At 54.1% G+C, this 22,250-nt stretch overlaps 2 protein-coding genes across 6 annotated transcripts in view; one reads left to right on the top strand and one right to left on the bottom strand.

Moving 5' to 3' along the window:
* The window catches only part of MYO5B (myosin VB), a 171,885-nt gene that overhangs the window by 120,383 nt on the left and 29,252 nt on the right, over positions 1 to 22,250 (bottom strand). The window contains exons 1-4 of one of the 5 annotated variants that reach the window (XM_090131508.1): positions 9,414 to 9,475; positions 5,305 to 5,415; positions 3,317 to 3,488; positions 574 to 718 (exon numbers count right to left, since the gene is read on the bottom strand). In XM_090131508.1, the coding sequence (XP_089987634.1) occupies positions 574 to 718; positions 3,317 to 3,488; positions 5,305 to 5,415; positions 9,414 to 9,440 (455 nt within the window). In that variant the 5' untranslated portion in view covers positions 9,441 to 9,475. Of the gene's footprint in view, positions 1 to 573; positions 719 to 3,316; positions 3,489 to 5,304; positions 5,416 to 9,413; positions 9,476 to 14,161; positions 14,992 to 16,849; positions 16,978 to 22,250 lie in introns of those variants that run through there. The other 4 variants (XM_090131507.1, XM_090131510.1, XM_090131511.1 and 1 more) reach the window with 4 other exon arrangements.
* Positions 16,865 to 20,461, top strand: SKA1 (spindle and kinetochore associated complex subunit 1). The gene is made up of 5 exons (XM_090131523.1): positions 16,865 to 16,997; positions 17,093 to 17,217; positions 17,283 to 17,458; positions 19,849 to 20,018; positions 20,110 to 20,461. The coding sequence occupies exons 1-5, from the start codon at positions 16,910 to 16,912 to the stop codon at positions 20,256 to 20,258; spliced, it is 708 nt and encodes a 235-aa protein (XP_089987649.1). The 5' UTR covers positions 16,865 to 16,909; the 3' UTR covers positions 20,259 to 20,461.

The raw sequence follows: 22,250 nt of genomic DNA, 5'->3' as shown, positions 1-22,250 counted from the left end.
ACCCTATAGGACCCCATATGACCACATAAGACCCCATACGACCCATAAGAACCCATAGTAACCCCACAGAACCCCATAAGACCCCATACAACCCCATAACTCCCCATTAAACCCCATAAGACCCCATAGGACCCCAAAGACCCCATAGGACCCCTTAAGAGCTCATGAAACCCCATAAGACCCCATAAGACCCCATACGATCCGATACAACCTCATAACACCCCATAAGACCCCATAAGACCCCATAAGACACTGTAAGACCCCATAGGGACTCACAGAACCCCATAGAACGCCATATAACCCCATACGACTCCATACCACCCTATAAGAACCCATAAGACCCATAAGACTCCATAGTGACCCCATAAAACCCCATAAGACCCCATAAGAACCCATAAGACCGCATAAGACCCCATAAGAATGAATGGGCCCCCAGAGAACCCCATAAAACACCATAAGACCCCATAAGACCTCAGCAGACCCTATATGACCCCACACGACCCCATAACACTGCATTAAACCCCATAAGACCCCATAAAACCCTACAAAAACCCCATAAGCCCCCACATTCACCTGGCCATCCTCCTGTAGGCCTCCTCAGCCACCCCATAAATATGGGGGTCCATGTCGCCCCTATGGTGGCCACTGTAAGCCCACATCACGTCCTCCCCGTAGATGGGCACCTCCTCGTACGGATTGACAGCCACCAGCACGATGCCTGCCAATCAGAAACGGCCGTCAGTCCTCCGGGCCCGCCCACCCGGTCCTCCAGGCCCGCCCCCAAGACCTCCAGCCCCGCCCCCAAGTCATCCAGCCACGCCCCTTTCCCCAGCTCCATTGCAAAGATCTATAAGGCAGCTTCAGTCCTCCAGCCCCGCCCACGGTCCTCCAGCCCCGCCCACAAGTCCTCCAGCCCCGCCCCCCAGTCCTCCAGCCCCGCCCCCTTGTCAACCCCCATTGCAAAACACTATTAGGGACCCTAAGTCCTCCAGCCCCGCCCCTCAGTCCTCCAGCCCCGCCCACGGTCCTCCAGCCCCGCCCCACAGTCCTCCAGCCCCGCCCACAAGTCCTTCAGCCCCGCCCCCAAGTCCTCCAGCCCCGCCCCTTTTCCGACACCTATTGGAAAACACTATTAGGCAGCCTCAGTCCTCCAGCCACGCCCACAAGTCCTCCAGCCCCGCCCCACAGTCCTCCAGCCCCGCCCCCGTCCTCCAGCCCCGCCCCCAAGTCCTCCAGCCCCGCCCCCTTTCCCACCTCCATTGCAAAACACTATTATGGATCCTAAGTCCTCCAGCCCCGCCCCTCAGTCCTCCAGCCCCGCCCCCAGGTCCTCCAGCCCCTCCCCTTTTCCCACTTCCATTGGAAAACCCTATTAGGCAGCTTCAGTCCTCCAGCCCCGCCCACAAGTCCTCCAGCCCCGCCCCTTTTCCGACCCCCCTTGGAAAACCCTATTAGGCAGCTTCAGTCCTCCAGCCCCGCCCCCCAGTCCTCCAGCCCCGCCCCCCAGTCCTCCAGCCCCGCCCCCTTTCCCACCCCCATTGCAAAAATCTATTAGGGATCTTAAGTCCTCCAGCCCCGCCCCTCAGTCCTCCAGCCCCGCCCCCAAGTCCTCCAACCCCGCCCCTTTTCCCACTTCCATTGGAAAACCCTATTAGGCAGCCTCAGTCCTCCAGCCCCGCCCCACAGTCCTCCAGCCCCGCCCCCGTCCTCCAGCCCCGCCCCCAAGTCCTCCAGCCCCGCCCCCTTTCCCACCTCCATTGCAAAACACTATTATGGATCCTAAGTCCTCCAGCCCCGCCCCTCAGTCCTCCAGCCCCGCCCCCAGGTCCTCCAGCCCCTCCCCTTTTCCCACTTCCATTGGAAAACCCTATTAGGCAGCTTCAGTCCTCCAGCCCCGCCCACAAGTCCTCCAGCCCCGCCCCTTTTCCGACCCCTCTTGGAAAACCCTATTAGGCAGCTTCAGTCCTCCAGCCCCGCCCCCAAGTCCTCCAGCCCCGCCCCCCAGTCCTCCAGCCCCGCCCCTTTTCCCACTCCAATTGCAAAACACTATTAGGGATCCTAAGTCCTCCAGCCCCGCCCCTCAGTCCTCCAGCCATGCCCCCTTTTCCACCCCCATTGCAAAACACTATTGGGGATCCTAAGTCCTCCAGCCCCGCCCCTCAGTCCTCCAGCCATGCCCCCTTTTCCACCCCCATTGCAAAACACTATTGGGGATCCTAAGTCCTCCAGCCCCGCCCCCAAGTCCTCCAGCCCCGCCCCCAGTCCTCCAGCCCCGCCCACAAGTCCTCCAGCCCCACCCCCAAGTCCTCCAGCCCCGCCCCTTTTCCGACCCCTATTGGAAAACCCTATTAGGCAGCCTCAGTCCTCCAGCCCCGCCCACGGTCCTTCAGCCCCGCCCCCAGGTCCTCCAGCCCCGCCCACAAGTCCTCCAGCCCCGCCCTTTTCCCACTTCCATTGGAAAACCCTATTAGGCAGCTTCAGTCCTCCAGCCCCGCCCATCAGTCCTCCAGCCCCGCCCCCAGTCCTCCAGCCCCGCCCCTTTTCCCACCCCCATTGCAAAGCGCTATTAGCCAGCCTCAGTCCTCCAGCTCCGCCTCCCCGGTCCTCCAGCCCCGCCCCCCGGTCCTCCAACCCCACCCCCCAGTCCTCCAGCCAAAACCGAGGTCCTCCAGCCCAAATCAAAGTCCACCACCCACCCCCCCAGTCCTCCAGCCCCATAAGTGAGTCCTCCAGCCCCACACCCCAGTCCTCCAGCCCCAAAACTCAGTCCTCCAGCCCCAAATCTCAGTCCTCCAGCCCCACACCCCAGTCCTCCAGCCCCACATCGAAGTCCTCCAGCCCCACACCCCAGTCCTCCAGCCCCACACCCCAGTCCTCCAGCTGCATAATTGAGTCCTCCAACCCCTCATCCGAGTCCTGCAGACCCCCATCTCAGTCCTCCAGCCCCACACCGAGGTCCTCCAGCCCCACACCCAAGTCCTCCAGCCCCACAACTCAGTCCTCCAGCCCACACCCAGGTCATCCAGCCCCACACCCAAGTCCTCCAAGCCCACATCCCAGTCCTCCAGCCCCATATATGAGTCCTCCAGCCCCACAAGTGAGTCCTCCAGCCCCAGACCGAGGTCCTCCAGCTGCATAATTGAGCCCTCCAACCCCTCATCCGAGTCCTCCAGCCCCACACCGAGGTCCTCCAGCCCCCCATCTCAGTCCTCCAGCCCCATAACTCAGTCCTCCAGCCCCCCATCTCAGTCCTCCAGCCCCACATCCCAGTCCTCCAGCCCCACATCCCAGTCCTCCAGCCCCACACCCCCCTCACCACAGTAAGTATAGATGAGGTTGGACTCGACGAAGCGAACCCTGAGGTTGTGCAGCACGGCGGGTTCGTGGAGGTGGCTGAGGGCCGTCAGGTCGTTTTGCCCCACCAAAATGTCGGGGTTGCGGAGGAAGGGAAGCCCGCGGCCATTGGCTTCGATGGGGAGATCATAGAGCTGCGAGGGAAACCATAGAGATGGGGGTTCGGCGCTCTGCGGGGAACCATAGAGGTTTGGAGGACCATGGAAGGCCGTAAGGAACCATAGAGAGGTGGAGGACTATGGTGGTCAATGGGGAACCATAGAGTTCTGGAGGACTGTGGAGATTGATTGGGAGCCATAGAGGTTTGGAGGACCATGGAAGGCCGTAAGGAACCATAGAGAGGTTTGGAGGACCGTGGAGATCCATAGGGAACCATAGAGAGTTGGAGGACTGTGGAGGTTGATTGGGAACCATAGAGGTTTGGAGGTCCATGGAAGGCTGTAAGGAACCATAGAGAGGTGGAGGACTGTGGAGATTGATTAGGAACCATAGAGATTTGGAGGACCATGGGAGGCCGTAAGGAACCACAGAGAGTTGGAGGACTGTGGAGGTCAATGGGGAACCATAGAGATTTGGAGGACTGCGGAAGTCCATGGGGAACCATAGAGAGTTGGAGGACTATGGAAGGCCGTAAGGAACCATAGAGAGGTGGAGGACTGTGGTGGTCAATGGGGAACCATAGAGTTCTGGAGGACTGTGGAGATTGATTGGGAGCCATAGAGGTTTGGAGGACCATGGGAGGCCGTAAGGAACCATAGAGAGTTGGAGGACTGTGGAGGTCGATTGGGAGCCATAGAGATTTGGAAGACTACGGAAGTTCATTACGAACCATAGAGTTTTGGAGGACTATGGAAGGCCGTAAGGAACCATAGAGAGGTGGAGGACTGTGGAGGTCGATTGGGAGCCATAGAGATTTGGAGGACTACGGAAGTTCATTGCGAACCATAGAGTTTTGGAGGACTATGAAAGGCCGTAAGGAACCATAGAGATTTGGAGGACTGTGGAGGTCAATGGGGAACCATAGAGGTTTGGAGGACCAGGGAAGGCCGTAAGGAACCATAGAGAGGTGGAGGACTGTGGAGGTTGATTGGGAACCATAGAGGTTTGGAGGACCATGGAAGGCCGTAAGGAACCATAGAGAGGTGGAGGACTGTGGAGGTTGATTGGGAACCATAGAGGTTTGGAGGACCCTGGAAGGCCGTAAGGAACCATAGAGAGTTGGAGAACTGTGATGGTCAATGGGGAACCATAGAGTTTTGGAGGACCGTGGAGGCCCACAAGAACCATAGAGTTCTTTGCTTTGGAGGTCCATGAGCAACCATAGAATTTTAGAGGACCATGGGGAACCATAGAATTTTGGAGGACTGTGGAGGTCCATGGGAAACCATAGAGTTTTGGAGGACCATGGAGGTCCATGGGGAACCATAGAGTTTTGGAGGACCATGGGGAACCATAGAATTTTAGAGGACCGTGGAGGTCCATGGGAAACCATAGAGTTTTGAAGGACCGTGGAGGTCCATGGGAAACCATAGAGTTTTGGAGGACCAAGGAACCCCCATGGGGAACCATAGAGTTTTGGAGGACCGTGGAGGCCCACAAGAACCATAGAGTTCTTTGCTTTGGAGGTCCATGAGCAACCATAGAATTTTAGAGGACCATGGGGAACCATAGAGTTTTGGAGGACCGTGGAGCTCCATGGTGAACCATAGATTTTTGGAGGACCGTGGAGGTCCATGAGGAACCATAGAGTTTTGGAGGACGATGGGGAACCATAGAATTTTAGAGGACCGTGGAGGTCCATGGGAAACCATAGAGGTTTGGAGGACCGTGGAGGTCCATGGGGAACCATAGAGTTTTGGAGGACCAAGGAACCCCCATGGGGAACCATAGAGTTTTGGAGGACCGTGGAGATCCATAGGGAACCATAGAGTTTTGGAGGACTTTCCTTACAGTGCCATCTTCCAACTGTAGATGGAGGCTCCGATCTCCTTCTTTGTAATCCTGGCTGATCTCTGCTGACTTCCAAACCTCCTCAGGGTCAGGGATCCAAACCCGGGTGCCCTGAATGGGGAGAGAGAAACAAGCTCCAAGTTAAGGCTGGCATTTGACCTCCAAAACCATAGAGTTCAAGCCAACCCAGCCCCAAACAGAACCACAGGCCTCCAAGACCATAGAGTGCAAGCCAAACAGGCCCCAAACACAACCAGTCCTCCAAAACCATAGAGTCCGACCCAAACTGGCTTCAAACAGAACCTAAGTCCTCCAAGGCCATAGAGTGCGACCCAAACTGAACCTAAGCTCTCCAAGACCATAGAGTCCAACCCAAACAGGCCCCAAACTGAATGACAGTCCTCCAAAACCACAGAGTCCAACCCAAACAGGCTGCAAACACAACCAGTCCTCCAAGACCACAGAGTCCAACCCAAACAGGCCCGAAACAGAACCTAAGTCCTCCAAGACCACAGAGTGTGAACCAAACAGGCCCCAAACACAACCACAGTCCTCCAAGACCACAGAGTACAAACCAAACAGGCCGCAAACACAACCAGTCCTCCAAGACCACAGAGTGCAAACCAAACGGGACCCAAACAGAACATAAGTCCTCCAAGACCATAGAGACCAATACATACAGGCCGCAAACACAACCAGTCCTCCAAGACCATAGAGTGAGACCCAAACAGGCCCCAAACAGAACCTAAGTCCTCCAGGACCATAGAGACCAACACAAACTGACCCAAAACTGAACAAGAATCCTCCAAGACCATAGAGTCCAACCCAAACAGGCTGCAAACACAACCAGTCCTCCAGGACCATAGAGTCCGACCAAAACAGGCCGCAAACACAACCAGTCCTCCAAGAGCATAGAGTCCGACCCAAACAGGCCGCAAACACAACCAGTCCTCCAGGACCATAGAGTCCGACCCAAACAGGCCACAAATGCACCACAAACTCTATGGTCAATGCGGGTCTTTCCCCATAGGACCCATCGATAAGGCTCTCTTAAAAGGGTCACACCGGCGGGCCCCACCGCCCATAGAGAAACACAGGAGGGAACGCCATCAAGGGGACACGGCCCCTTTAAGAGAGATGGCCGGGAAAAGTGGGTCAGCGCTGATTGGCTGCGGCCCAAAGCCGGGAAATAAAGCAGAGGGGAGCTGAAAGGGGGCCGGAAGTCCTCCAGCCCCATAAGTCGGTCCTCCAGCCCCACAAGTCGGTCCTCCAGCCCCATAAGTGAGTCCTCCAGCCCCACAAGTGAGTCCTCCAGACCTATAAGTGAGTCCTCCAGCCCTACAAGTAGGTCCTCCAGCCCCACACCTCAGTCCTCCAGCCCTATAAGTGAGTCCTCCAGCCCGACATCCCAGTCCTCCAGCCCCACAAGTGGGTCCTCCAGCCCTACAAGTCGGTCCTCCAGCCCCACATCCCAGTCCTCCAGCCCTACAAGTGGGTCCTCCAGACCCACAACAAAGTCCTCCAGCCCCACAAGTCGGTCCTCCAGCCCAATAAGTGGGTCCTCCAGCCCCACACCTCAGTCCTCCAGCCCCACACCGAGGTCCTCCAGCCCCAGAAGTGAGTCCGCCAGACCCAGAAGTCGGTCCTCCAGCCCCACAAGTCAGTCCTCCAGACCTACAAGTCAGTCCTCCAGCCCCACACCGAGGTCCTCCAGCCCCATAAGTGAGTCCTCCAGCCCCACAAGTGAGTCCTCCAGACCTATAAGTCAGTCCTCCAGCCCCACACCCCAGTCCTCCAGCCCCATAAGTGAGTCCTCCAGCCCCACCCCAGGTGGATCCTTATGGGGTCAGAGAAGCGTCATAGGATCCTTATGGTACCTTATGGGGTCCTATGGAATCTTATGGGGTTTTATGGGGTCTTATGGGGTCCTATGGGGTCTTATGGGGTTTTATGGGGTCCTATGGAGTCTTATAGGGTCCTAGGAGGTCTTATGGGGTTTTATGGGGTCCTATGGGGTCACAGGGAGCTTATAGGGTTCTTATAGGGTCCTATGGAGTCTTTATGGGCTCCTATGGGCTTCTATGGGGTTTTATGGGGTCTTATGGGGTCAGAGAAGGTTTATAGGGTTGTTATGGGGTCTTATGGGGTCTTATGGGGTCAGAGAAGGTTTATAGGGTCGTTATGGGGTCCTATGGGGTCTTATGGGGTCACAGGTGGCTTAAAGGATTCTTATAGGGTCCTATGGGGTCTTTATGGGCTCCTATGGGCTTCTATGGGGTTTTATGGGGTCTTATGGGGTCAGAGAAGGTTTATAGAGTCTTTATGGGATCCTATGGGGTTTATAGGGTCTTTATGGGGTCCTAAAGGCTCCTATGGGGCCCTATGGGATCCTATGGGGTCAGAGAAGATTTATGGGATCTTTATGGGGTCTTATGGGCTTCTATGGGGTCCCATGGGGTCAGAACAGCTTTATAGGGTCTCTATGGGGTCCTATGGGGTCACAGGGAGCTTATAGGGCTGTATGGGTTTTTATGGGGTCTTATGGAGTCCTATGGGGTCTTATGGGGTCTTATGGGGTCTTATGGGGTCCTATGGGGTCAGAGCAGGTTTATAGGATCTCTATGGGGTCCATTGGGGTCACAGAAGGTTTATAGGATCCTATGGGGTCCTATGGGGTCCTTATGGGGTCTTTATGGGGTTTTTATGGGGTCAGAAAAGCAGGAGGGGGGGTGGCGTTAATTGGGCCGCGGTCCCTTTAAGAAGCGGCGCCGCGCCTGCATGGGGGCAAAGGGCGCCGCTCCCCTGCCGGTCCTCCAGCCCCACAAGTCGGTCCTCCAGCCCCACACCCAGGTCCTCCAGCCCCATAAGTGAGTCCTCCAGCCCCATAAGTGAGTCCTCCAGCCCCACAACTTGGTCCTCCAGCCCCACACCGAGGTCCTCCAGCCCTATAAGTGAGTCCTCCAGCCCCACACCTCAGTCCTCCAGCCCCACACCCCAGTCCTCCAGCCCCACAAGTGAGTCCTCCAGCCCCACATTCGAGTCCTCCAGCCCCACACCCGAGTCCTCCAGCCCCATAAGTGAGTCCTCCAGCCCCACACCTCAGTCCTCCAGCCCTACATCCGAGTCCTCCAGCCCCATAAGTGAGTCCTCCAGCCCCACACCTCAGTCCTCCAGCCGCACATCCCAGTCCTCCAGCCCCATAAGTGAGTCCTCCAGCCCCACAACAAGGTCCTCCAGCCCCACATCCGGGTCCTCCAGCCCCACATCCCGGTCCTCCAGCCCCATAAGTGAGTCCTCCAGCCCCACATCACAGTCCTCCAGACCCACATCTCAGTCCTCCAGCCCCACATCCCAGTCCTCCAGCCCTACAAGTGAGTCCTCCAGCCCCACACCGAGGTCCTCCAGCCCCATAAGTTGGTCCTCCAGCCCCACACCTCAGTCTTCCAGCCCCACACCCGAGTCCTCCAGCCCCATAACTGAGTCCTCCAGCCCCACATCCCAGTCCTCCAGCCCCATAAGTGAGTCCTCCAGCTCCATAAGTGGGTCCTCCAGCCCCACATCCGAGTCCTCCAGCCCCACACCTCAGTCCTCCAGCCCCACACCCGAGTCCTCCAGCCCCACACCTCAGTCCTCCAGCCCCACAACAAAGTCCTCCAGCCCCACACCTCAGTCCTCCAGCCCTATATCCCAGTCCTCCAGCCCCACACCCGAGTCCTCCAGCCCCACAAGTAAGTCCTCCAGCCCCACACCCGAGTCCTCCAGCCCCACACCCGAGTCCTCCAGCCCCACATGCCAGTCCTCCAGCCCCACACCGAGGTCCTCCAGCCCCATAAGTTGGTCCTCCAGCCCCACACCTCAGTCCTCCAGCCCCACACCCCAGTCCTCCAGCCCCACACCCGAGGCTCCAGCCCCATAACTGAGTCCTCCAGCCCCACATCCCAGTCCTCCAGCCCCACACCTCAGTCCTCCAGCCCCACAAGTCGGTCCTCCAGCCCCAGAAGTGAGTCCTCCAGCCACACATCCGAGTCCTCCAGCCCCATAAGTGAGTCCTCCAGCCCCATAAGTGAGTCCTCCAGCCCCACAAGTGAGTCCTCCAGCCCCCCCCTCACCTTACAATAGAGCTGCGCGGCCGCCATGGCCGCCCTCCCTTTTCCCCTATAGGGCGGAGTTATGGGGCGGCCCCATAGGGCGGGGTTTTATGGGGTCGGGCTCCACCCCATAAGGAACAATGGGGGAGGGGGAGCCGCCGAGGATCCTATGGGGTTTTAGGGGTTTTATGGGGTCTTATGGGGTTTTATGGGGTCTTATGGGATCTTATGGGGCTTTTAGGGGGTTTTATGGGGTCCTATGGGGACCTATGGGGTTTAATGGGGTCCTATGGGGTTTTATGGGGGATTTATGGGGTCTTATGGGGTCCTATGGGGTCTTATGGGGTCTTCTGGGGTTTTATGGGGTCTTATGGGGTCCTATGGGGTCTTATGGGGCTTTTATGGGGTTTTATGGGGTCTTGTGGGGTTTTATGGGGTCTTATGGGGTCTTATGGGGTCCTATGGGGTCTTATGGGGTCTTATGGGGTTTTATGGGGGATTTATGGGGTCTTATCGGGCCTTATAGGATTTAATGGGGTCTTATGGGGTCCTATTGAGTTTTATGGGGTCCGATGGGGTCTTATGGGGGATTTATGGGGTCCTATGGGGTCCTATGGGGTCTTATGGGGTCTTAGGGGGTTTTATGGGGGATTTATGGGGTCTTATGGGGTTTTATGGTTTCTTATGGGGCCTTATAGGGTTTAATGGGGTCTTATGGGGTCCTATTGAGTTTGATGGGGTCCTATGGGGTCTTATGGCGTCCTATGGGGGCTTATGGGGGATTAATGGGGTCTTATGGGGTCCTATGGGGTTTAATGGGGTCTTATGGGGTCCTATGGGGTTTTATGGGGTCTTATGGTTTCTTATGGGATCTTATGGGGTTTTATGGGGTCCTATGGGGTCCTATGGGGTCTTATGGGGCTTTTATGGGGTTTTATGGGGTCTTGTGGGGTTTTATGGGGTCTTATGGGGTCTTATGGGGTCCTATGGGGTCTTATGGGGGATTTCTGGGGTCTTATGGGGGATTTCTGGGGTTGTATGGGGTCTTATTGAGTTTTATGGGGTCCTATGGGGTCTTATGGGGGATTTATGGGATCTTATGGGGGCTTATGGGGTCGTATGGGGTCTTATGCGGTCCTATTGAGTTTTATAGGGTCTTCTGGGGTTTTATGGGGTCCTATGGGGTCTTCTGGGGTTTTATGGAGGATTTATGGGGTCCTATGGGGTCTTATGGGGTCTTATAGGTCCTACGGGGTCTTGTGGGGTTTTATGGGGGATTTATGGGGTTCTATGGGGGTTTTATGGGGGCTTATGGGGTTTTACGTGGTTTTATGGGGTCTTATGGGGGATTTATGGGGTCCTATGGGGTTTTATGGGGTCTTATGGGGTCCTATGGGGTCTTATGGGGTCTTATGGGGTCCTATGGGGTTTTATGGGGTCCTATGGGGTCTTATGGGGGATTTATGGGGTTTTATGGGGGCTTATGGGGTTTTAGATGGTTTTATGGGGTCTTATGGGGTCCTTATGGGATCTTATGGGGACTTATGGGGTTTAATGGGGTTTTATGGCATCTTATGGGGTCCTATGCAGTCCTTCTGGAATCCTATGGGGTCTTAAGGGGTCTTATGGGGTCCTATTGACTTTTATGGGGTCTTATGGGGTCTTATTGGGTTTTATGGGGTCTTACAGGGTTTTATGGAGAATTTATGGGGTCTTATGGGTGTAATTGGGGCTTATGGGGTCCTTATGGAGTCGTTATGGGGTCTTATGGGGTCCTATGGGGTTTTATGAGATCTTAGGGGATCCTCTTGAGTTTTATGGGGTCTTATGGGGTCCTATGGGGTCTTATGGGGTTCTATGGGGGATTTATGGGGTTTAATGGGGGCTTATGGGGTTTTTAGGGTCGTTATGTGGTCCCATGGGGTTTTATAGGGTCTTACATGGTCCTATGGGGTTTTATGGGGACCTATGGGGTCTTATGGGGTCCAATGAGGGCTTATGGGGTTTTATTGGGTCCTTATGGGGTCCTATGGGATTTTATGGGGTCTTACAGGGTCTTATGGGCTCCTATGGGTTCTTATGGGGTTTTATGGGGTCCTATGGGGTTTTATGCCCTCCTATGGGGCTCTTAGGGAATCCTATGGGGTTTAATGGGGGCTTATGGGATTTTATGGGGTTATATGGTGACTTATGGGATCCTATGGGGTCCTTGTAGGGTTTTATGGGGTCCTATGGGGTCTTATGGGATCTTATGGGGTTGTATAGGGTCCTATGGGGTCCTCTTGGATCTTATGGGGTCTTGTTGGGTTTTATGGGGTCTTATGGGGGCTTATAGGGTCTTATGGGGTTGTATGGGGGCTTATAGGGTTTTAGGGGGTCCTATGGGGTCTTATGGGGTCGTAAGGGATCCTATGGGGTGTTATGGGGTCTTATGGAATCTTATAGGGTTTTTTAGGTTCTATATGGGGTCCTATAGGGTGCAATCGGGGCTTATGGAGTTTTATGGGGTCTTGTGGGGGTTTATAGGGTCCTTGTGGGGTTTATGGGGTTTTATAGGGTCCTTATGTGGTCTTATGGGGTCCTGTTGGATCTTATGGGGTCTTATTGGGTCCTATGGGATCTTATGGGGTCCTATGGGGTTTTATGGGGTTTATAAGGTCCTTATGGGGTCTGCAATGGTTTATAGGGTTCTTATGGGGTTCTATGGGGTCTTATGGGATCTCATGGGGTCCTTATGGGGTTTTATGGGGTCCCTTGTGGGGTTTTATGGGGTTTTTATGGAGTCCTATGGTGTCCCTATGGGTTCTTATGGGGTCTGAAAGCCTTTATGGGGTCCTATGGGGGCTTATGGGGTCTTTATGGGGTCAGGAGAGTTTCTAGGGTCCTTATGGGGTTTGTGAGAGCCCTTCGACCCCCTCTGACCCCATAAGGACCCCGGAACAACCCCATAAGAACCCTATAAAACCTCCCTGACCCCACAGAACCCCATAAGGACCACCTGACCCCATAAGAACCCCATAGAGCCCCATAAAGACCCCAGTAGGACCCTCCAACCCCTCCTGACCCCATAAGAGCCCCATAGGCTCCCCTAGAAACCCCACAACCCCCTAAAAACCCCATAAGAACCACCTGATCCCATAAGAACCCCATAGAACCCCATAGGACCTCCTGACCCCATAAAATCCCCTCACGACCCCGTTAGGATCCTTATAGGCATCTATGGGAGCCTAGAAGAAAACAGCGACCCCTTAAAAACCCCAAAAAAACCCTAAAATCCTTTTAGGATCCCATGAAATCCCATAGGATCCCATTGAAACCCCATTGAAAAGCATTGAAACCTCCGCCAACAGCGCCGCCTTGCGGCCGGGCGGCGAATTGCAACGCCCCTATAAAAACCCTATAAACTTCCCCCCTTCCGACCCCATAAAGGACTTTTCAAGACCCTATAAAGGGCCACAGGGCTCTAAGGACCCCATAGGATCCCATTGGGTTCCATAAGACCCCATTATGTCCCCATAAGACCCCATAGGACCCCATAAGATCCCATAGGATCACATTTTGACCCCATAAGACCCCATCATGACCCTATAAGGCCCCTGTATCCCATAGGATCCCATAAGGACCCTATAAAGACCCCATAGGGAATCGTTGGCTCCATCTTGAGCACAGAAAGACCCCAGAAGGATCCAAAAATCCCATAAGACCCCATTAATGGCCTATAAAACCCTATAGAAACTCCTTGACCCCATAAAATCCCATAAAAAGGCCATAAAGAGCCCATTAAGGTGGTGGTCCTCCAAGAGCATAGAGTTGGGGGGTGGTCGGCTAGGAAGGGCCCTCCAAGACCATAGAGTTGGGGGACATATGCATGGTCCTCCAAGATCATAGAGTTGGGGGACAAGAAATGAACGGTCCTCCAAGATCATAGAGTGGGAGAACATATGCATGGTCCTCCAAGATCATAGAGTTGGGGGACATATGCATGGTCCTCCAGGATCATAGAGTTGGGGGACATAATATGAATGGTCCTCCAAGACCATAGAGTTGGGGGGCTTAATACGAGTGGTCCTCCAGGATCGTAGAGTTGGGGAATGGTGGGCTAGGAAGGGTCCTCCAAGACCATAGAGATGCAGGACAGAGCGTGCTAGGAACAGTCCTCCAAGACCATAGAGTTGGGGGACATGAAATGAAGGTCCTCCAAGACTATAGAGTAGGGGTGTGGTGGGCTAGGAAGGGTCCTCCAAGACCATAGAGATGCGGGAGGGAGAGTGCTAGAAACAGTCCTCCAAGACCATAGAGTGGGAGCATGCTGGGCTAGGAAAGGTCCTCCAAGACCATAGAGATGCCCCACCTGGGCTAATTAAACACCTCCCGAGGGTAATTAACACCACCTGCGGGGTAATTAACCCCACCTGCTGCTCTCCACAGCCCTTCATTAACACGCAGCTAATTAGCAAAGCCACCACGACCCCCATTCAAAGCACGGCAGCGTTTTGTGCTCAATCACCGCCACGATTCCGCCTTTAAATCGATTCAAACGCGCTCAGCTCAACGAAACACCGCTTAATGAGCAAGGCCGCAATTAACCACCGCAATTAATTCCTAATTAACAGCACTTAACACGAAAAACCAAACGCTCGAAGCTCAGTGCAACTTTCTAACACCAAAAAACCATAAAACCAAACAAAGCCACGCTAATTAATCCCCAATAAGGCAGAGAAAACGGGAACCAATCGCTAACTAATCATTAACTAACGGTTATTAATTACCTGGATAACGGTCCGCCCCGCAGCCGCTTCAATGCAACTTTAATGGCGCCGCCCCGCTCCGCCCCCTTTTATACCTTCGGCCCGCGACGGAAGTGACGTCATCACGACGCGTCACAAAACCGGAAGTGCGGCACCAAAATGGCGGCGCGCAGTTCTGAAGAGCCGGAAAACCGAGCGGACGCATTTCGGTGGATTTTTGTCGGTTTAATCGGTGCTGAATGCGCGTTTTTCGCACCGGCCTGCGCCGCTTTCCTCCGCAGCAACGGGAAAACGCGGCCGGTCAGCGTCAAAGCAAACGCGTGTGTATTTTTATCGCTTTGTGTATTTCCGCGTGGCTTTCGGAACGCTAACGGCGTTTTAACGGCAGAAAATCGCGGCCGTGGGGCTCGGGAAGGGAAATAAAGCGGCGTACGGGTGAACGGAACGCGCGGCGGTTCAACGATCGAAACGGGAGAGGAAAAAGGCGAAGCGGGGTTTGCGCATGCGCAGCGCGGCGAGTGGAGCAACAGCGCATGCGCAGCGCGGCGACTTGAGCCTGCGCATGCGCGGTGTGCTAAACGGAGCAACCACGCATGCGCAAATTGATGGAAATCGGGATCCTGCACATGCGCAGTGTGAATTGAGAAGGAGAGAGCGCATGCGCAGTGTGAATTGTGACAGAAGAGGGCGCATGCGCAGTGTTGTTTTCCGACTCAGCGCATGCGCAGTAGGGTGTTGAGCGGCCGCACTTTACGTACGGCGATGACGCGCCTACGCATTTTACGTAGCGGGATCCGGCGCATGCGCAGTTCGGTTTATGGCTTGAAAACCCCATAAAAATCCTATAAAGTTCCTATAAAGTCCCCAATATGGATTTTTTATGGGATCTTATATGGGATATATGGGGTAAGAGGGTTTATATGGTTCCTATAGGGTCTCATGGGGTCTCATGGGGTCTCATGGGGTCTTATGGGGTCTTATGGGGTCATAGGACACCATAAGACCCCATAAAAGCCCATAAGACCCCATAAGGAGCCTATAAACCCTCTCTGACCTCATAAGACCCCATAAGGGGCCTATAAAACCTCTCTGACCCCATAGGACCCCATAAGGACCCCATAAAACATCTCTGACCCCATAAAACCCCATAGGACCCCATAAAAACCCTACAAACATCTTCTGACCCCATAAGGACCCCATAGGACCCCATAAAGACCCTACAAACCCCCTCTGTCCCCATAAGACCCCATAAGACCCCATAAAACCCCATAAGGACCCCGTAAGACCCCATAGGATCCCATAAGGACCCGACAAACCGTCTCTGACCCCATAAGACCCCATAAAACCCCATAAGGACCCCATAGGATCCCATAAGACACCATAGGATCCCATAAGACCCCATAAGATCTCATAAATCCCCCATACAACCCCATAAGACCCCATAAAACCCCAAAAAGCCCCCATAAAACCCCATAAGACCCCATAAAACTCAATAGGATCCCATTACACCCCATTAAACACCGTAAGACCCCATAAGACCCCATAAAACACCATAAAACCCCATTAAACACCGTAGGACCCAATAAGACCCCATAAAACTCAATAGGACCCCATAAGACCCCATAGGACCCCATTAAACCCCATAGGACCCCATAAGACCCCATAAGACCCCATTAAACCCCATAGGACCCCATAAGACCCCATAAGACCCTATAAGTCCCCCCTAGGACCCCATTAAACCCCATAAGACCCCAGAAAACCCCCATAAATCCCCTATAAACCCTGCGGCTCATTGAAATCAATGGGCTGCAGTTCCACTAATTGGCCACCAGGTTGCGCTGTGGCGCATAGAAATTAATGCGCCACAGCGCCGCCTTGTGGCCAATTAGTAAAATTGCAACCAATTGATTTCGATGCGCCACAGCGCCGCCTTGCGGCCAATTAACGGAACTGCAGCCCTTTAATTTCAATGCGCCACAGCGCCGCCTGGCGGCCATGGAGAGAATCGCAGCCCATTGATTTCAATGAGCCGCAGGGTTTATAGGGGCTGCGATTCTCTCCATGGCCACCAGGTGGCGCTGCGGCTCATTGAAATCAATTGGCTCCAATTCCGTTAATTGAAACATGTTGAAACAGAGCCGCCTCCAGCACTTCCGCTCTCGACCGGAAGTGCAGAGGGGAGCGCATGCGCGCTGCGTAGTACTGACTAGCGCGAAGTGAAGCGAGTTCTGCGCATGCGCAACTCTCGAGGAATTGACGCGTGCGCTGTGTGAGCTTGAGTTGGCGCATGCGCAGTTGCATTTTCGACGTTATTAAAGGATTTGAGTAGTGCGCATGCGCAACATCCGGCTTTTGACGCATGCGCTATGAGATGCTGTGTGCTGCGCACGCGCCGCTTACCTGTATTGCGCATGCGCATTGTGTCCTTTCATGCAGCGCATGCGTACTGCGCGTGTGGCACTCGCTTGTTATGCTGCGCATGCGCTGTTTTCTGGTTAGCAGTGCTATGCGCATGCGCGCTTCCTGTATAGGGCGCATGCGCATTGTTTACACTATTTGGCGCATGCGCATTCCTTCTTATTGCGTATGCTGCGCATGCGCGCTAGACGTGTTCGAATAGAGCGCATGCGCACTGAAGCTGCTGCTTCTTTTGCGCATGCGCGGAGCGCGCAGTTTGAATCCTGCGCATGCGCAGTGTCGTTTTCATACCGAGCTTGGCTAGCGAACGGGCTCCGGTGGCGACCTCGCTGTGGCCGCTTCCATCCCATAATGGCTGCCGAGGAGCTGGAGGATTTGTGCTCCCACATCAACGCCAAGATCGGCTGCGTGAAGAAGCTGCTCCAATTAAGGGCTATCGGTGGGGCGGGCGCTAATTGGGTTAATGAGCCCCTATGGGGGCGACGTGGGGGGTTGTTAATGATTTCTTAATTAATGAATTAGCGTCTTCATTAGGGAGGGAGGCGTCGTTGAAGGCGGTGCTGGCCAACGTAGGGCAGGAGATGGCGGTGCTGCACGGCTTGCTGGGGGAGTTGGAAGGAGAAGTCAATCAGCGGCGGCAATTAGCAGCCCTGCTGCAGGTGAGGTTGATGATTGCTTAATTAGCGCGGCTCGTTAGCCGTCCGCCTCATTAAGCTCGTCGTAGGAAACGAGGAAACGGGTGGAAGAGGAAAAGATGGAAGCGGAGCTGTTGCAGAGGAACTTCCCGCTGGAGCTGAGCTTGAAAAAGGAGCCTCGGCTCGTTAAGAAGCCAATTAAGGAGGCTGAGTTCGTTAAGGAGCCGGTGTTAATTAGCGTGGAGGAGTTTGAGAACGTTCCAGGGTGAGGAAGTTGGGCTTGCAGCTCATTTGGCCCCATTCGATTCGCTGCCCGCTGTCGTTTTTCCTTCCTTTCTTCCCTTCTTCCGGCTTGGGGTTAATTAACATCTTCGTTAATTACGTTGAGGAGGGGTTAGTTTTAATTAGCCTGTTCCGTTTCTTGCTGTTTCCTGCTCTCTTTCCCCTCTGCTTCCATTTCCTGCGCCGTTTCCGCTCTGTTTCTGGTTTTCAGGTCTGTTTCCTCTTCTATTTCCTCCCTGTTTCCTCTTATAGGATTCGGTTTCCTCCTTATTTCCCCTTATTGGACTCTATTTCCTCCCTATTTCCTTATATAGGATTCTGTTTCCTCCCTATTTCCTTATATAGGACTCTGTTTCCTCCCTGTTTCCCCTTATTGGACTCTATTTCCTCCCTATTTCCCCTCATAGGATTCTGTTTTCTCCCTATTTCCCCTTATAGGATTCTATTTCCTCCCTATTTCCTTCTATATGATTCTATTTCCTCCCTATTTCCCCTTATTGGACTCTATTTCCTCCCTACTTCCCCTTATTGGACTCTATTTCCTCCCTATTTCCTCTCATAGGATTCTGTTTCCTCCCTATTTCCTGTTACAGGACTCTATTTCCTTCCTGCTTCCACTTATAGGATTCTATTTCCTCCCTATTTCCCCTTATTGGATTCTATTTCCTCCCTGCTTCCACTTATAGGATTCTATTTCCTCCCTGCTTCCCCTTATTGGACTCTATTTCCTCCCTATTTCCTCTCATAGGATTCTATTTCCTCCCTATTTCCTTATATAGGATTCTGTTTCCTCCCTATTTCCTTATATAGGACTCTGTTTCCTCCCTATTTCTACTCATGGGATTCTATTTCCTCCCTATTTCCCCTTATAGGATTCTGTTTCCTCCCTATTTCCTGTTACAGGACTCTATTTACTTCTGCTTCCACTTATAGGATTCTATTTCCTCCCTATTTCCCCTTATAGCATTCTATTTCCTCCCTATTTCCCCTTATTGGACTCTATTTCCTCCCTGCTTCCACTTATTGGATTCTATTTCCTCCCTATTTCCTTATTTAGGATTCTGTTTCCTCCCTATTTCCCCTTATTGGACTCTATTTCCTCCCTGCTTCCACTTATAGGATTCTATTTCCTCCCTATTTCCCCTTATTGGACTCTATTTCCTCCCTATTTCCCGTTACAGGACTCTATTTCCTTCCTGCTTCCACTTATAGGATTATATTTCCTCCTCTACTTCCCCTATTGGACTCCATATTTCCTCCCTATTTCCTCTCATAGGATTCTATTTCCTCTCTATTTCCCCTTGTTGGGTTCTATTTCCTGTCTATTCCCATTTTTTGGCCAATTTCCACATTCTACTCCCCCTTCCTCTTCCACTTCCTCTTCTATTTCCACCCTCCACCACCATTTTTGCCCCTATTTCCCAACCTCTTCCCTCTCTACTCCCATTTCCTCTTCCATTTCCTCTTCTATTCCCATTGTATTCCCACTTCCTCTTCCATTTCCCCCCTCCACCCCCATTTCTCCCCCTATTTCCCCCTTCCACCCCCACTTTTCCCCCTCTTTCCCCCTCTCCTTCCCCTCCCTTCCCATTTTTACCCCTATTTCCCCTTCTCTTCCCCCTCTACCCCCATTTCCTCTTCCATTTCCCTCTCTATTCCCACTTCCCCTTCCTTTTCCCCCCTCCACCCCTATTTCTCCCCCCATTTCCACCCCCACTTTTCCCCCTTTCCCCCTCTTTCCCCTTCTCCTTCCCCTCCCTTCCCATTTTTACCCCTATTTCCCCTTCTCTTCCCCCTCCACCCCATTTCCTCTTCCATTTCCCCCTCTATTCCCACTTCCCCTTCCGTTTCCCCCCTCCACCCCCATTTCTCCCCCCGTTTCCCCCCTATTTCCCCCTTCCAACCCCACTTTTCCCCCTATTTCCTCCTCTACTTCCCCTCCCTTCCCATTTTTACCCCTATTTCCCCTTCTCTTCCCCCTCCACCCCCATTTCCTCTTCCATTTCCCCCTCTATTCCCACTTCCCCTTCCGTTTCCCCCCTCCACCCCCATTTCTCCCTTTATTTCCCCCCCTTCCACCCCACTTTTCCCCCTCTTTCCCCCTCTCCTTCCCCTCCCTTCCCATTTTTACCCCTATTTCCCATTCTATCCCCCCTCCACCCCCATTTCCTCTTCCATTTCCCCCTCTATTCCCACTTCCCCTTCCGTTTCCCCCCTCCACCCCTATTTCCCCCCCTTCCACCCCCACTTTTCCCCCTTTCTTCCCTCCCCCCCCCCAACTTTCCCCCCTACTTCCCACCTCCCCTCCCCCCCCGCTTCCCCTTCCTTCCTTCCTTCCTTCCTCCCTACTTCCTCCCCTTTTTCCTCTTCCAGCTACATGAGAGGCCGACTGACCCTGGCTCAAATCAACGCCTCCCTTCAAATCCTCCACGCCGCCGCCGCTTCCAAATACAAAATCCTCCACCAAAACCCCAAATCCATGACTTCCTCCATCCGTTCCCTTTACCATCGTTTCCGGGAAGAGGAAACCAAAGAAACCAAAGGTAAAACGTTTGGTGGAAGCGGAGAGGAAACGGCTTTTTCTTCCACTTCCTCCCTTCAGCTTCGCTTCCTCTTTTTTTTCTTGTTTTCTAGGTGAGATTTTCGTGGTGGAAGCCGACCTGAAAGAATTCACCCAGGTGAAGATGGATAGGAGATTCCACGCCGTTCTCAACGTCCTCCGCCATTGCCAAAGGCTTCGGGAGGTGCGGGGGGCCCGCCTGGTTCGTTACGTGCTTTGTTAACGAGCTAGGATTAATTAGCATCGAGGAGAAGCAGTGAAATCCCTATTGTCAGCACTTCGGCTTTCCGGTGTGGGTTGGCTGGAGGACTAATGGCGGCTGGGAGGACTGATGGCGGCTGGAGGCGGCCGCCCGGTTCGTTGCGTGCTTCGTTAACGAGCTAGAAGTAATTAACATGTGTGTAAGTCATTAAATAATTGCAATCAGTGCTTGGTTTTGTGGTGTGTTAAGTGGAGAGTCGGGGGGCTGGAGGACTAATGGCGGCTGGAGGACTAATGGCTGGAGGACTGATGGCGGCTGGAGGACTGATGGCTGCTGGAGGACTGATGGCGGCTGGAGGACTGATGGCTGGAGGACTAATGGTGGCTGGAGGACTGATGGCAGCTGGAGGACTGATGGCGGCTGGAGGACTGATGGCTGCTGGAGGACTGATGGCTGGAGGACTAATGGCTGCTGGAGGACTGATGGCGGCTGGAGGACTGATGGCAGCTGGAGGACTGATGGCGGCTGGAGGACTGATGGCTGGAGGACTGATGGCTGGAGGACTGATGGCGGCTGGAGGACTGATGGCTGCTGGAGGACTGATGGCTGGAGGACTAATGGTGGCTGGAGGACTGATGGCGGCTGGAGGACTGATGGCTGGAGGACTGATGGCAGCTGGAGGACTGATGGCTGTTGGAGGACTGATAGCTGGAGGACTGATGGCAGCTGGAGGACTGATGGTGGCTGGGAGGACTGATGGCTGGAGGAGTAATGGCTGCTGGAGGACTGATGGCGGCTGGAGGACTGATGGCAGCTGGAGGACTGATGGCTGGAGGACTGATGGCGGCTGGAGGACTGATGGCTGCTGGAGGACTAATGGCTGGAGGACTAATGGCTGCTGGAGGACTGATGGCGGCTGGAGGACTGATGGCTGCTGGAGGACTGATGGCTGGAGGACTGATGGCTGCTGGAGGACTGATGGCTGGAGGACTGATGGCAGCTGGAGGACTGATGGCAGCTGGAGGATTGATGGCGGCTGGAGGACTGATGGAGGCTGGAGGACTAATGGCTGGAGGACTGATGGCTGCTGGAGGACTGATGGCTGGAGGACTAATGGCTGGAGGAGTAATGGCGGCTGGAGGACTAATGGCTGGAGGACTGATGGCGGCTGGAGGACTGATGGCTGGAGGACTGATGGCGGCTGGAGGACTGATGGCGGCTGGAGGACTGATGGCTGCTGGAGGACTGATGGCGGCTGGAGGACTAATGGCAGCTGGGAGGACTGATGGCTGCTGGAGGCGCCCAGCTCCTTCATTATGTCCTTTGTTAATGAGCTGTAGCTAATTAGCATCTTTGTAAGTCGCTAATTAATTAGTCTGATCGCTTGGATGGCGGCTGGAGGACTAATGGCGGCTGGAGGACTGATGGCTGCTGGAGGACTGATGGCGGCTGGAGGACTGATGGCGGCTGGAGGACTGATGGCTGGAGGACTAATGGCGGCTGGAGGACTAATGGCGGCCCTAATTAGCTCCCCACCCCCCCCATTAGCCTAATAATAATCACCATTCCCAATTAATGCCTCTGTATCTCATTAAGTACCCCCGCTAATTGCCCCTCCCCGCTCTAATTACCCCTCCTCCCTCTAATTAGCCCCTTCTAATTACCCCATCCCCTCTAATTACCCCTACCCCCTCTAATTACCCTCTCTAATTGCCACTCTAACTTCTAATTACCCCTACCACTCTAATTACCCCCCTCTAATTACCCCTACCCCCCCTAATTACCCCCTAACTATTCCCTGTAATTACCCCTTCTAATTAAGCCCTCTAATTACCCTAAGAGCCCCATTCTCTCCATCACTCCAACTCCAGCCAATCACGGCGCTCCCTCCCCTTCAAATCCCGCCCTCTCTCCCCACCCCCTCCCTCCGATTGGCCCTCACCTCAAGCGCCACTCTCATTGGCCGCACCGCGGCGAAGCCTCCCTTCCGATTGACCACGCGCCCGTCAATCA

This window comes from Phasianus colchicus, chromosome Z (assembly GCF_987193195.1).
Source record: "Phasianus colchicus chromosome Z, bPhaCol1.hap1.1, whole genome shotgun sequence".
In the NCBI taxonomy this organism is placed as follows: domain Eukaryota; kingdom Metazoa; phylum Chordata; class Aves; order Galliformes; family Phasianidae; genus Phasianus; species Phasianus colchicus.
The sequence above is the reverse complement of the archived record's forward strand: the minus strand, read 5'-3'. Positions and strand labels throughout refer to the sequence as shown.

Coding starts and splice junctions, on each gene's coding strand:
- SKA1 (XM_090131523.1), top strand. CDS start 16,910: ATGGCTGCCGAGGAGCTGGAGGATTTGTGCTCCCACATCAACGCCAAG. Junction 17,459..19,848: donor GAGTTTGAGAACGTTCCAGG/GTGAGGAAGTTG, acceptor TTCCTCTTCCAG/CTACATGAGAGGCCGACTGA. Junction 20,019..20,109: donor GGAAACCAAAGAAACCAAAG/GTAAAACGTTTG, acceptor CTTGTTTTCTAG/GTGAGATTTTCGTGGTGGAA.